This window comes from Hemiscyllium ocellatum, chromosome 18 (assembly GCF_020745735.1).
Source record: "Hemiscyllium ocellatum isolate sHemOce1 chromosome 18, sHemOce1.pat.X.cur, whole genome shotgun sequence".
Lineage (NCBI taxonomy): Eukaryota > Metazoa > Chordata > Chondrichthyes > Orectolobiformes > Hemiscylliidae > Hemiscyllium > Hemiscyllium ocellatum.
In genome coordinates, this window is record NC_083418.1 from 69718951 (window position 1) to 69732869 (window position 13919).

General features: G+C 37.6%; 1 protein-coding gene across 1 annotated transcript in view; it reads right to left on the reverse strand.

Moving 5' to 3' along the window:
* Nucleotides 1-13919, reverse strand: part of ext2 (exostosin glycosyltransferase 2) — a 193700-nt gene that overhangs the window by 128890 nt on the left and 50891 nt on the right. Inside the window, exon 4 of the mRNA XM_060839088.1 lies at nucleotides 980-1096. Within this exon, the coding sequence (XP_060695071.1) occupies nucleotides 980-1096 (117 nt within the window). The remainder of the gene's footprint in view (nucleotides 1-979; nucleotides 1097-13919) is intronic.

Genomic DNA, 13919 nt, shown 5'->3' on the forward strand with positions numbered 1-13919 from the left:
CACTTCAGCAGAACGACTAGTTTTCTTTTGAACAACAGAAATCCATAATGGCATCCTGAACTCATCCTGCATCAAGTCCAATGAATATCTACTTCGCATTACTCAACAGGAACATGTGTAACAGTGTACAGTATATGGCAACAATTTGCTTGATGAGTTTGTTAACAAATGGCGAATTCAAATTAAATTACACTGTAGCAAGTTTGAAACTCTTAAATTCTCAGCATTAATTTTCAAACATATTGCAAATTGAAGTTTACTACTTTTACAGTAAGTTTGCAAAAGTACTACCTTCAGCCAGCTTTTACTACCTGAATGTAAATAATTGTATGATGAAGTTTGAATAAAATATTCAGCGCTTTATGACTGGGAGAATGGGATTTCTAGAATCTGACAGGTCCTTTCAAGTGATCACTACAAGCCAAAACATCGGTAGTTATTGCTTAAATCTTCATTGCAAAAGCAGTCTTATTCCTTTCAATTACACACAAAGTGAATTGGAACAGTGGAATGTTGCCTGTAAATATTTCCCACGACCAAAGTCATTTTGCTCGGGCAGTAGTAAAGTGGTGTGACTCAGTGGCTAGCACTGTCTGCCAGGGCGACTGTCTGTGTGGTGTTTGCACATTCTCCCCATGTCTGCGTGGGTTTCCTCCAGGTGCTCCGGTTTCCTCCCACAGTCCAAGAATGTGCAGATCAGGTGAACTGGTCATGCTAAATTGCCTATAGGAATAGGTGCATCAGTCAGAGGGAAGTGGGTCATTCTTCGGAGGGTCGTTATGGACTGGTTGGGCTAAAGGGCCTGTCCCTACACTCTCGGGAATCTAATCTAAGTCTGCAACATAGATGACTAAACAGTTATCAAGATTGTCCACCATAACTTTAATGCAGTACATTTGCAAACTTAGAAATAATATTGACAAAATAGGAATGTCAAAAATACATCAAGATTTGCAGTAATGATGTTGCTGATTCTTACCCAGGTTGCTTCACAGGTAAGTTGACATCTGTTGATAACGGACTAAAAACTGGAATGCTAACATCATAACCCTGCCGATATGTCCATGTGGAAAAGCCTCCACCTGCAAGAAGGGCTCTTAAAAGAAAGACAAGAAAAAGAAATGCCAATGTTATCTGCAACTCAGATTCTCAAAACATACTGGGTCAGGTAATAAAGAACGGATTCTAAATACAGGGAAAATGGAAAAGGTTTACAGGAAGTAAAAGGATAGTCAGAGCATTATTATTATACATTTTGAAGTATTTCTGAAGGCAGAGCCATTGCCAAAGCAGAGACATCAAGCAAAACGCTGCTTAAAACACATTATTCAATTTAAGGAACTTGGGTTTCTGGTTTGTAGCTTAGAAACTAAATTAACTTTACAGAAATATTCTCTTTTTAGGATTCTAAAAGCATTCCCTTGTATTTTGTAATTTACACTAAACTATCCCTTCACTTATCCTAGAATATGATTTTTTGGGAAGATGATGAACTAGTGTTATTATCGTTGGGACTGTTAATCCAGAAATGCAGATAACGTTCTGGGGATCCGGATGTGAATCCACGGCAGATGGTGGAATTTGAATTCAATTTTTAAAATTCAGGAATTAACAGACCAATTTATGTTGATAGTGAGAAAAACCTATCTGTTTCACTAATGTCCTTTAGGGAAGGAAACCTTTCCTAGTCTTGTCTACATGTGACTCCAGACCACAACAATGTGGTTGACTATTAACTGTTCTCTGGGCATTTAGGGATGGGCAATGAACACTGGCCTAGCCTGTGATACCCTCATTCCGTGAATGAATAAACACAATTACAAGAATGTCAGCGCTGATGTTTGTGTAACAGTCTGTTATAATCAAATGTCTGATTTATCTTTTTATTTCTAATACAGTAGATTAAAAATACAACTTTATAAGATTATGCTTAATTTGACACAGTAAAATACTAAAAGAATCACATCAACCATTTGGTGCAAAAAACAACTTTTGCCTAAATTTCATATATCGTACCACCTGGGTGAATACAAAGTATAAAATCTTTGAAAACTCTAGTTCTATGACCAGGTGGAGAATATAAGGGACCATGTGCAGGCAACTAGGATCAGGTTAGAATGGCACCTGGCAGATACAGGGCCTGTTCCTGTACTGTATTGTTTTATGTAACTGCAATGATTAATTCAGTTGATGTTCTGCAAACAACTTGACAACATTTTTTCAGTTCCTGCACTAACAGCAAACTTGTCACTGCCTGCTTTTTCATCAGTTTTTGTAAACAAGATTACATCTCACTTTAATAAAATGCTTTTGAAACATGTGGTTAGACATTACAAAAGCCTGGATCTAGTAGCTGTGGAATGGAATCAGTTTCTGACTGCAAAACACAAGAAAAGTCAGTGCAAAAAATGGTTTGCCTTCGATTAGGACAATGAGTCTGATAGAATTGTTGTCTGGAATTGTTCTCAGGAGAAGCCATGATATAACTCCATACTTGGCACTGTAATTTCCTCCAATTAAATACTGGGAAGATGAAACCATTGTCATAAACTTCACTCCCTAACCAACTTCATCCCTCTTCCTGGCAACTGGTTTGTAGTTGAATTACATCTCTTGCAAGTTTTGTACCATATCTGGCCCCAAGACAAACATTCAAACACAAAGCTGCACTTTCACTGAAGTCTGCCTATTTTCATATAGGAATCATTGCCTGACTCCGCTCTTGCCTCAAACTGTCCTCTGCTATATTCTCATCCGTGTCTTTTTAACCCCAGGCATGACTACTTTGGCATTTTCTACCCAGCCTCATAAGCTCCACACTTCGCAAACTTGAGATCATCCAAAATACTGCAGCATGTGATAGTTGTAACTAGCATTTAATTCTATTCACCAATTAACTCCCAATTATATTTGTATCAGTTCAGCAAAGCCTGGGTTTTAACATGCTCAGCTTTGTTTACAAATTCCTCCTTGGCCTCCCCATCTCTGCAGCGTCCTTCAGTTCAGACCATCCATTTGACTATTCGAATTTTGGTAGCAGCTCCTTTAACAGCCCAGGGCGCCAACTCTGGAATTTCCACTTCAAATCTCTCCATATGGTTTTTCTTCTTTAACATACTTATATAACTCATATTTTTGATCAAGTGTTGGTCATATCTCTGAACTTCTGCTTCTACGGTTCAATGTCATTTTTTGTTGCATAGAGAACTTTGAGATGTTTATTTTTAACCTTAAAGAAATGACAGTAAACATGGAATTGTTGGTGGTTGTGAAATGGTCAATACATGAACCACAAAATTGAAGATTCCAATACAATGCAGAGATTATAACCTAACTCAGTCTTTTTTTTGGCGAAGTGAAAACTGTGAAACAGGGCCACAGGGAGACAGTGAGGACAGAGAGTAGCCTGAAACTGATATAGTTGGGAAAAGAAGTCAGTCAAACAATCAGGGCAGGCAGAAACAAAGCAGAGAACAAGGTAGGACGAATAAGTTAAACTGCTTTTATTTCAATACAAGAGGCCGAATAGATAAACTGAGGGCTTGGTTGGGAACATGGGGCTGGGATATCATAGCAATTACAGAGATATGGCTCAGGGACGGACAGGACTGGCCACTTAATGTTCCAGAGTACAGACGCTATAGGAAGAATAGAAAGCTGAGCAAGTGAGGAGGGGGAGTGGTGTTTTTTGAAGAAGGATAACATTACTGCTGTCCTTAGGGAGGATAATCTTGGGAGTATGGGTAAGGAAATTATTTGGGTAGTACTAAGAAATAAGAAAGTGAGGATCACCATATTGGGATTGTAAAAAGGAGGTCCCAATTGTCTGTGAGAATAATAGGGTGGTTATAGTAGGGGATTTTAATTTTCCAAACAAAGACTAGGACTGCCATAGTGTTAAGGGCTTGGATAGAGAGGAATTTGTTTAGTATGCACAATAAAATTTCTGATTCACTGTGTAGATGCACCTACTACAGAAGGTGCAAAAGTTTACCTAATCTTGGGAAATAAGGCAGGGCGGGTGACTGAGGTGTCAGTGAGGGAGCACTTTGGAGCCAGTGACCATAATTCTTTAAAACAGTGATGGAAAAGGATAGACTAGATCAAAAAGCTGAAGTTCAAAATTAGAGAAAGGCTAATTTTGACAGTATTAGACAAAAATTTTCAAAAGTTGTTTGGGGGCAGACACTCAGAGGTGAAGGGTAAGCTGCAAAATGGGAAGCCTTCAAAAATGAGATAACGAGAGTTCAGAGAGTGTGTTCCTGCCAACGTGAAGGGCAAGGCTGGTAGGTATATGGAATTCTGGATGACTGGAGAAATTGAGGTTTTGGTTAGGAAAAAGAAGGAAGCATTTGTTAGGTATAGACAGCAGGGATCGAGTGAATCCTTAGAAGAGTGTACAACTCCTGGGAAAGTGTGGGGTGAGAGGGGGAGGGTGGGTGGTAGGTCATTTGGAGATGGTGCCTGTTTAATCACTGTAAACAAAAGATGTGATCACTGTTGAAAACACATCTTTGATGTAATGTTTCTATCGGGACTTCAAGATCTCCTTTAGATAATCTGATATTCAAATAATTGAGGTTCCTCTGTATTTGGATATAGATCTGGCAGTGAAGGGTTGCTTTTCAAACTGAAGACCTGTAACCAGTGGTGTGTCACAAGGATCAGTGTTGGGTCTAACTGCTTTTTGTCATTTATATAAATGATTTGGATGTAAACATAAGAGGTATGGTTAGTAAGTTTGTAGACGACAGTAAAATTGGAGTGCAGTGGACAGCGAAGAAAGTTACATCAGAGTACAGTGGGATCTTGATCACTCGGGCCAATGGGACAAGGTGCGGCAGATGGAGTTTAATTTAGCTAAATGTGTGGTGTTCCATTTTGGAAGGGTAAATCAGGGCAGGACTTATACACTTAACGGTAAGGTGCTGGGAAGTGTTTCTGAACAAAGACACCTTGGAGTGCAGATTCATAGTTCCTTGCAAGTGGAGTTGCAGGAGAGTGAAGGTGTCATTTGGTATGCTTGCCTTTATTGGTCAGTGCATTGAGTATAGGATTTGGGAGTCATGTTACAGCTGTACAGCACATTGGTTAGGCCACTTTCGGAGTTCTGAATGCAATTCTGGTCTCCTTCTTATCGGAAGGATGCTGTGAAACTAGAAAGGGTTCAGAAAAGATTTACAAGGGTGTTGCCGGGGTCAGATGATTTGAGCTAAAGGAGGAGGCTGATTAGGCTGGGGCTATTTTCCCTGGAGCATTGGAGGCTGAAGGATGAATCAATAGAGGTTTATAAAATCATGAGAGGCATGGCTAGGGTAAACATACAAGGTCTTTTCCCTAGGGTGTGGGAGTCCAAAACTAGAGGGTATAGGTTTAAGGTGAGAGGGTAAGGATATGAAAGGGAGCTAAGGGGCAATCGTGGGCAGCACAGTGGCACAGTGGTTAGCACTGCTGCCTCACAGCGCCTGAGACCCGGGTTCAATTCCCAACTCAGGCGACTGACTGTGTGGAGTTTGCACGTTCTCCCCGTGTCTGCGTGGGTTTCCTCCGGGTGCTCCGGTTTCCTCCCACAGTCCAAAGATGTGCGGGTCAGGTGAATTGGCCATGCCAAATTGCCCGTAGTGTTAGGTAGGGGTAAATGTAGGGGTATGGGTGGGTTGCGCTTCGGCGGGTCGGTGTGGACTTATTGGGCCGAAGGGCCCGTTTCCACATTGTAAGTCTAATCTAATCTAATCTAATTTTTTCATGGGGAGGGTGGTGCCTGTATGGAATGAGCTGCCAGAGGAAGTGGTGAGGTCTGGTACAATTACAACATTTAAAAGACATTTGGATGGGTATGACTAAGAAAGGTTTAGAGGGATATGGGTCAAATGCTGGAATAGATTAATATAGGATATCTGTTCAGCACAGACGATTGGGCCAAAGGGTCTGTTTCTGTGATTTATATCTCTATGACTCGATAATGCTATGACCTAGATCTGTGCTGGTCTGCCTGGTTTGGCTCCTTTCTTTTGACTTCCTGGCAGTTTTATACAACTGAGCTGCATAGTAACAATTTCAGAGGACATTTAAAAGTAAACCACATTTGTGTCTGGAGTCACATGCAGGCCAAGCCAGACAGAATAGGCAGTAATGGCAGAATTTAATTCCCCAAAGGACACTAGTGAATCAGATGGATGTTTACAACAATTTACTATTGTTTCATGCTCATTATACTAGTTTTAATTTCAGATTTATTAACTGAATTCAAAACTCATTTTCAAAGTAAAGCTCTAAATGAGATAGCATGTGTCTAAGTAACAATTTACTGCATGAAGAGGTTTCCTTTGTCTGCTCTGCACAGCAACACACTCATACTTATCATATCATTTTTGCCACATATTCAAATGATTTTAAACCTCATCTCTAAATGTCAGCAGGCATTTCATACCAGACGGTTTATGAATAAAATTGTATGGTTTCGTAAAAGAATTTGATTGCGTACCTTTTACGTAGATCTTTATATTTGCCTTATGGGTGAAATTCTGGATAACCAGCTACTAACACGGTCATCTCCATTATTAGTAAAAAGACTCAAAAATCTAATTTTTCCTGAACCTATGTGGTGAAATGAGTCAACTTGCACATAAAACACAACAAGTTTTGAGTCAAGTTTTAGTTTCTTTCTACATACTAAGCATACTACTCAGAGCAGCTAACTGTCAGCTTCCTGCTCCTGAAAACATTTATAATGCTCCAAGATTGACTACATTTAACTCTGAAGGAAAATTCATCAATGCAAACAATCAAAAACATAATATTTTTTATTTCTGTTAAAAAATGCAAGATCAGTGAGGTTGTTCCATTATTACTGTCAATATTCCCTCTCACCCTAACTTCTAAACATAGCACTACATCAGGTTTAATGAGAAGTGGGTGTTGTACCTCTTTTTGATGTTCTCAGCCATGTTGCAGATGGCTTTACATGAACATGCAAATTAAGAGCAGGAGCAGGCTATTCAGGTCCTCAAGCTTGCTCTACCATTCCACAAAATTATGGCTGATCTGATTACAGCTTCAACTACTTTCTTATCCAACCTTTATTATCTTTGTCAGAGATTCAAGTTCAGCATTAAAAGTATTCAGTATTAAAAGTATTCAATACCCTGCATCTACCATTCCAGAGAATTCCACACAAATGATTCTATGGCCCCATGTTAAATAGTGGTCCATTTTTATTAAGTTATGTCTCTTTGTTCTCTATAAGGGGAACATCATCTTCTTTCAAGTCTCCTCAGGATCTTGTATACTGCAATACGATGACCTGGCATTCTACTAAAATCCAATGGATGCAGGCCCAAACTGTCAAACCTTTCCATAAAATAACCCCACTCATCATCCCTTGCTACAGCTTTTGTGACGAGTGTCGATTCCAGCATTAAATGAAAAATTACTGGTGATTATGAAGTCTAGAAATATGAAACTATCAACCATCTTTAGCACTGTATCTCAATGTTAACAGATAGTAGCTTGACAACATCCTAAACATGACATTTGTCTTCCTGATGCTGATGCTCAAGCCAATTTTATAGACATAAATTTATGCAATCGAAATAACTCATACACCAGCTAAACTTCCAGCTAAATTAAATGCAAGATATGTACAGCAGTCGAGTATCATTTGTAATCTTTCTTTCCTTTAAATAGGAAATCTTGATAACGTTCCATCCCCAATAAAGAACAAGTTTTCTTCAATGTTTAACTCAAAAGACCTTAAAAGCCATAATTATAGGAGCACAAGAAATGATGAATGTTTATTTCCAGAACACCCGAAATATAAACACCTATAAGTATTATTTTTAAAGATGTAAACTGCATTGAGATGTCTAGAAAGGTAAAATAGAAACAAGTCACTTCTCTAAAAATACTTAAGGTAGTTCGAAGATGTTGTAGGCCTGAATGACACTTTCCTCGTCCTCTGAAGATGAATAGAATTTGGAAATATCTGGATTGTCATTCCAAGTTGTGAGCAAGTCGTTGTAATGAAGAAATATCTTGCAGCTAAAATAAATTATCTTCACCTCACTGCCTGAGATGACTTTCTTTTTCAAGATTTTCTTTTTACTTTTGCTGGGAGAAAACTCTCTCTCAGAATCTGGTACCAGATTAATTTGTTGGGCTCCCATGTGCTTTAAGAATGTATTAGCTGCCAATTCCAGTAATGTAATCACAGTATTAATAGATATAACTATCCGCACAGCGGGTTGATAAACAATAGGGGAATGTTGGTGACCCTTCTCTCGTTGCTCAAATTTTGCCACTAATCATTTGAAATTCTGACAGTGGGTTCTCAAAAAACTTGCCAGTATCTGTTCTTTCAAGTTACAGCACACAAAGTGTGAAAACATTACTCCTCTATGTCATCAGCCACGAGGACAGGAAAAAAAAAAGTACCCCACATTCCTCTCCCCAACTGTAACACGACACATTTGAAAGTCCACTATTACACGCAGAAGAAACTTGCAACCACAGACTAATTTAATCAATTGTGACAGGGCCAAATCGTAAGTATAATGGGGCATTAAATTCACACACTGAAGTCAAGTGAAGATTTATCAATGGCATTAAAGTCTTCAGTTTTATCCTCTCAGTAAGGTATGAAAGAAAGTAAAATACACATTTATAACCTTCACTCAGACTGTGTTCAAACAATGGATGTACCACTGGACACTACAAAGCAAAGCAGACAAAAAACATCATAGCACAGGATAGTCAGTGAAAAGCATGTAGATTTCCCCAATGACTGCCATGTTTGTTTCAAGGGAGCTAACTTACAGTCCTTTAGTGTATAATACTGGCAGGTGGTTCAATACTTGAGACGGAGTAGCTTTTATTTGTCACTTCTACCATATACAACTGATACAATACAAACGAGACAGATTTCCTCCAGTGCCGAGGGATCTTGCACAAAGAATGTGGCTACAATATGGAACTGCAGTCATCAGTGAAAGTGAAAGAGATTCACATTGCATTCTTCAAGTGAACATTTGAACAAAGCCCGAAATAATAAAAATCACAAAATTTAAAAAATAGCCAGGATGTCACTGATAAAATAATGACGCAACCATTCAAAAGAAATGCATTCTTTAGCTTTTCAAATTCTGATCACATAAATCACAATGTTAAGTGTCACAAGTGTATTTCTCAAAGTTTACTATCTTCTCAGTGTATAAAAGTTTAAAATGACCATCTTCATTGACCTAAAAGAAAAATCCCAATTAGGCAAGGGATGAATTGCAAAGTCCACTCGGTCAGATCATGCAACTTCTCTTGGTATCTGCTGTGTCTTGCTATAGTCTTAAGGACTGTGTAGTGATGATGCTCAAAATACACAATGTTATGCATGTACAAACAGCACAGAAGTCTGCCCTTGAACATTTCAACTAATTCTTGCCTAACCACCAACTAGAAGGCATTCAAAAAACTTTATTCCCCCACCTGTATATTTTACTCAAGGAGAGGATCACTAGTAAATTCAGAATAATCTTGTTATACAACAAGTCCCAATACAGGGCATGGTTGAAAAATTAAAACATTATTCCAAACCAAAAAGTAACAATGGGAATCTGTTCCACATACCTTCATAAGGATGCAAACTAATTTCATCAAGTAGTAGGTGCACAAGGTTATCAAAACAAGTTGTGAAAAGGAACTCTGTCCAAGCTGTCTGAACTGCTATGAATACTTATTTGGCCAGGAGTGAGAGAATATGATTTTTAGCCATTTTAATTAGATTCCAGAACTGGATTCAGCTAGTTTCTGTTTAAGCATTGCTTAATATCAGATCTTAAAACCAGTATTTTGTAGGTTATTTTAACATCAATTTAAGTTTGAGGTTAGCAAATCTAACATTTCTAAGGACAAATAGCAAATCCTGAAATTTCAGTCAGGACACAGCCATGAAACTTTATAACAACAAAGAATCCATTCAATTCATGATACATAACTGGTTCTCAGAAAGCACTTCGGTTATTCTCTAGCCTTTTCTCATATAGCCTTTGAAATGTCTCTTTTTAAATATGTATCCACTTTCGATTTCAAAGAAATGATTGATTCCGATTCTAATACCGTTTCAAGTCCCGACAAAAGCACAAAACACTGGTAGCCAGACAACAGCCATCTTATGTCTGACTGAACACTTTTTGCATGACATAACTTGGGCATAAGACAAAATATATGATTATATACTTGCTGCCAAGGACAACCAATTTCATCTCATGTACTTGACATGACACTGTCCCCTACAAAATTATTTTTTTCAATTTTTTTTCTAATCTTTCTCTTGCTCATTCAGTGATAACTATATGCATACATTACTGACTCAATTTAGATTTTCCTGAATGAACTCATCAAAATATTCAATTGTAATCAAACTGCTGTATGTGCTTTGTGATTTCCATAAAAAAATTTGGATCAAATTTGTCAAGTGAGGTTTGCATTTTAGAAAGTTACGCAGACTGCCTTTAGTGAAGCAGTATCTTTCAAGGTGAGCGTTAATGTTATCTGGTATACAGTCTTTAGAATTATTGAGATTGTATAGAATGGTGTATTGTTTCCTAATTATTGCTATCTCCCCATTGAAGAGTTACATAATAGAAGCAATTCTCCAGTTCTCTGGCATGTTTCACAGCTAACTTTGTAATTAGAGCCTCTACTATTTGCTCATGAATGCCCCCTTGCCCCATCACCTATTTGTGCACACACATGCACAGCAACATTTTTTTCCATTTCAGCGTTCTGGAATTGTTTCCACATCCACAGTGACCATACTGAAATCTTCCACAACCTCCACCTGTAGTTATTCGTTTTAATTACCATACCCTTTCATGAACATCACAGCAAAATACTTGAATATCTCAACCATTCCTTCACGCTCCACTAGCCTTCAAGTTTCAAGTTGAAAATGTGTTGCTGGTTAAAGCACAGCAGGTTAGGCAGCATCCAAGGAATAGGAAATTCGACGTTTCGGGCATAAGCCCTTCATCATGAAGGGCTTATGCCCGAAACGTCGAATTTCCTATTCCTTGGACGCTGCCTAACCTGCTGTGCTTTAACCAGCAACACATTTTCAACTGTGATCTCCAGCATCTGCAGACCTCATTTTTTACCTTCAAGTTTCAAGTTACCTACTTAATATTTTTCCTTCATTACTTGACACTCATGCTTCACAATTATGGGCAGTTTAGCTTACATCATAGTTGTCCATTAACACATAAAAGAGTAACAAATTTTACAACACAATTTTTTGTTTTGCATGCTTCTGATAAGAATTAGTCACACCTGTGCTAACAGTGATTCTACAAAGATATCTGCTACTGTTTTGCGCTGTTCGTGAAATTAAGGGCCTATATCATTTCACGGATTGCATGGCTTGAAGTTATATGTAAAATTGCATTAAAAATAGGAGAACCTAAATTCTTGAGGGAATGGAAAGGCTTTCTATGAAGCTGAAGATATAGCTTAGACATAGAATATGTAGATTGTTGCAAATGATTTCATATTTACATCATATAAGGAAAGCTTGTTTTTAATGATCACTTAACCTTGATATCAAACATTAATTGAACAAAAAAAGCTTTTTCTTTCTAAAAAAGAAGGATGAATTACGCATTTGTTTCCCCATTTAAAATATGGAAGTCTGAATTTGGTCTACTCTGCATGCATAATTCAACAGACATCAAGCCACAGAAATTAAAACATATAAACTGTTATCACCTGAAGTAAGCTTTTAAGATCAAACATAGCTTCTGTAAATAACATACATTAATAAATTATTTCAATAATTTCTCAAATTAAAATAACAATGGGAAGCAGTTGAATATAAATTATGGGTAAATGCTACATCAAAACTTTACTTTTAGGGATAATGGACAATCAGTAATTAGGGGGTTAACTTGATTTTAGATTTTTATTCCAAGAAAAATCACGTTTCTTTCTCTTTTAAAAAAGATTTTTTGAAAACCTTGCTATAAATATCAAATTATCTGCCATGATCCCATGAACGTAAAAATAAAACCTTGCTTCAAATGCTACAACATTTTTCTGTTTGTGATAAAGACAGGAATAACAGCAGAATTTCTCCTCCCGTCCCTTCATCTCCTAAGTACACTGACTCATGTAATAAGAGCTGAAAGCTGACAACTCGCTACGTCACCACCCCTGAACCCATCTTGCCAGATATGTGGGTTTTCCATGTTTATGTTTAATTATGTAGTAATCTTGAGAGTTAATGACATGTTGCCTTTCATAAATAGCTTAAAACTGTGATTGATTATAGGATTAAATAAAAACAATGCTCCTGAAGCATTTTAAAACCAATTTGTGTTCCTTTTTAAGAGAATGCAACTACTCCATTACATAACAGACAAGAAATTGAATTAAATTGCGAGTGCCATCAGTTGGTCGTTCACCCATTTAATGGGTATTCGTAGTTATTACACACTGAAGTCATTCCTTTTATGTTATCCTGCTATGACCATCTGAAGATGCGCACATATTTTCGAAGAAAACTACTTACAGACACAGTTGCACAGAAGATGCCTTACAAAACTGTTTCAGTGTATCAATACCACTGAAAAACACCATTAACTTGCAGAGAGAGTTAAAATACTGGATGCTTTTTCAATAGCAATTCTCATAATGCTACTTGCTTCTTTTGGTAAAGAAGGTAATCATGAAAGAAAATCTCAATTGCAGAAAAAGGTCGTGTTGACACTGAAAAACATGTATGAGAACACGAGTCCAAATTTTACTAGCCAGAGCCTTACAAAATTACTAAGTCATGACTATGGAAAAGTAAGGACGAACACATTTAGAACCCTTAGGAACATCTACTACTGCAGTCGGCTGATATAATCAGATCAATTATTCCACAAGCAAAATTAGCAAGAGCATAATTATATAATCACCTCCTCTTGATCTTGCCATTTTCAATTACATGATGACTAAACACATATGACAGGAAGGGACCTGCGGAACTTATAACCAAAATAGTGCATTTGCCTAAGATTAATTGACCTTAAAATTTATCATCTTGCATTTCAATGTGAAGCAGTGATGAAGTGATGAAAGATGAAAGGGAAATACCATAGCTACACAGTGAACAGGATCTGGCACCCCCACATTAATACAGAGCATCCAATTATTGTAAAAGCACAAGTCAAAAAATGAATAAGTTATCATTTTGAACATCTGGTGAAGCAGAAGTACAGTTAAAATGCACTTCCAATGTATATACCTTTGTCAGCCAGGCCCATTAAGGAGGTAACAGCATACAAATGTTTTTATAAATACAATTAAGGTTTCCTCACTGATATGAAACCAAAAAAACACTTTGTTTGGTCTCAATTGTGGATTCTTCAAGGTTTAGTTCAGGAATGGAAAAACCAGGTGTCAACAACTGATGTGTGTAAGACTGACCCACAAGTTAAATCAAATATAAAACAAATGCACCACAACTTACTTAGTTGTGGCAATATGTACAATATTAGCTTTTTAGGCAATAGTATTTACCTCTCCAACCTATAAAAGATATATATGTGCACGTGAATGGCACTGGGAGGTGGCAGGAGGGAAGAGATAGTGTCTCCATGGCATGACAAAATTCAATATTGGTCCAGACACACCATTGTATCCAACAGCATATATTGTTAGTCTTGGCGTAAAGGCAGTTCAAATTTTTTTGGACTCAATTAGAGTTGCTGGGTTCAACATCCAATCAGGTAAGGAAAACAAGATGAGGCACTCTTCCATTAACATGAAAGCACCATCTTTACTGACTACCTCAACCTTGTAAAGCATTGAATTGCAAGGTAAAAACAATTGAAAATACTGAGAAACTCGGCAGGTCTGACAGCTTCTGAGGAGAAGCAAGTTAACTT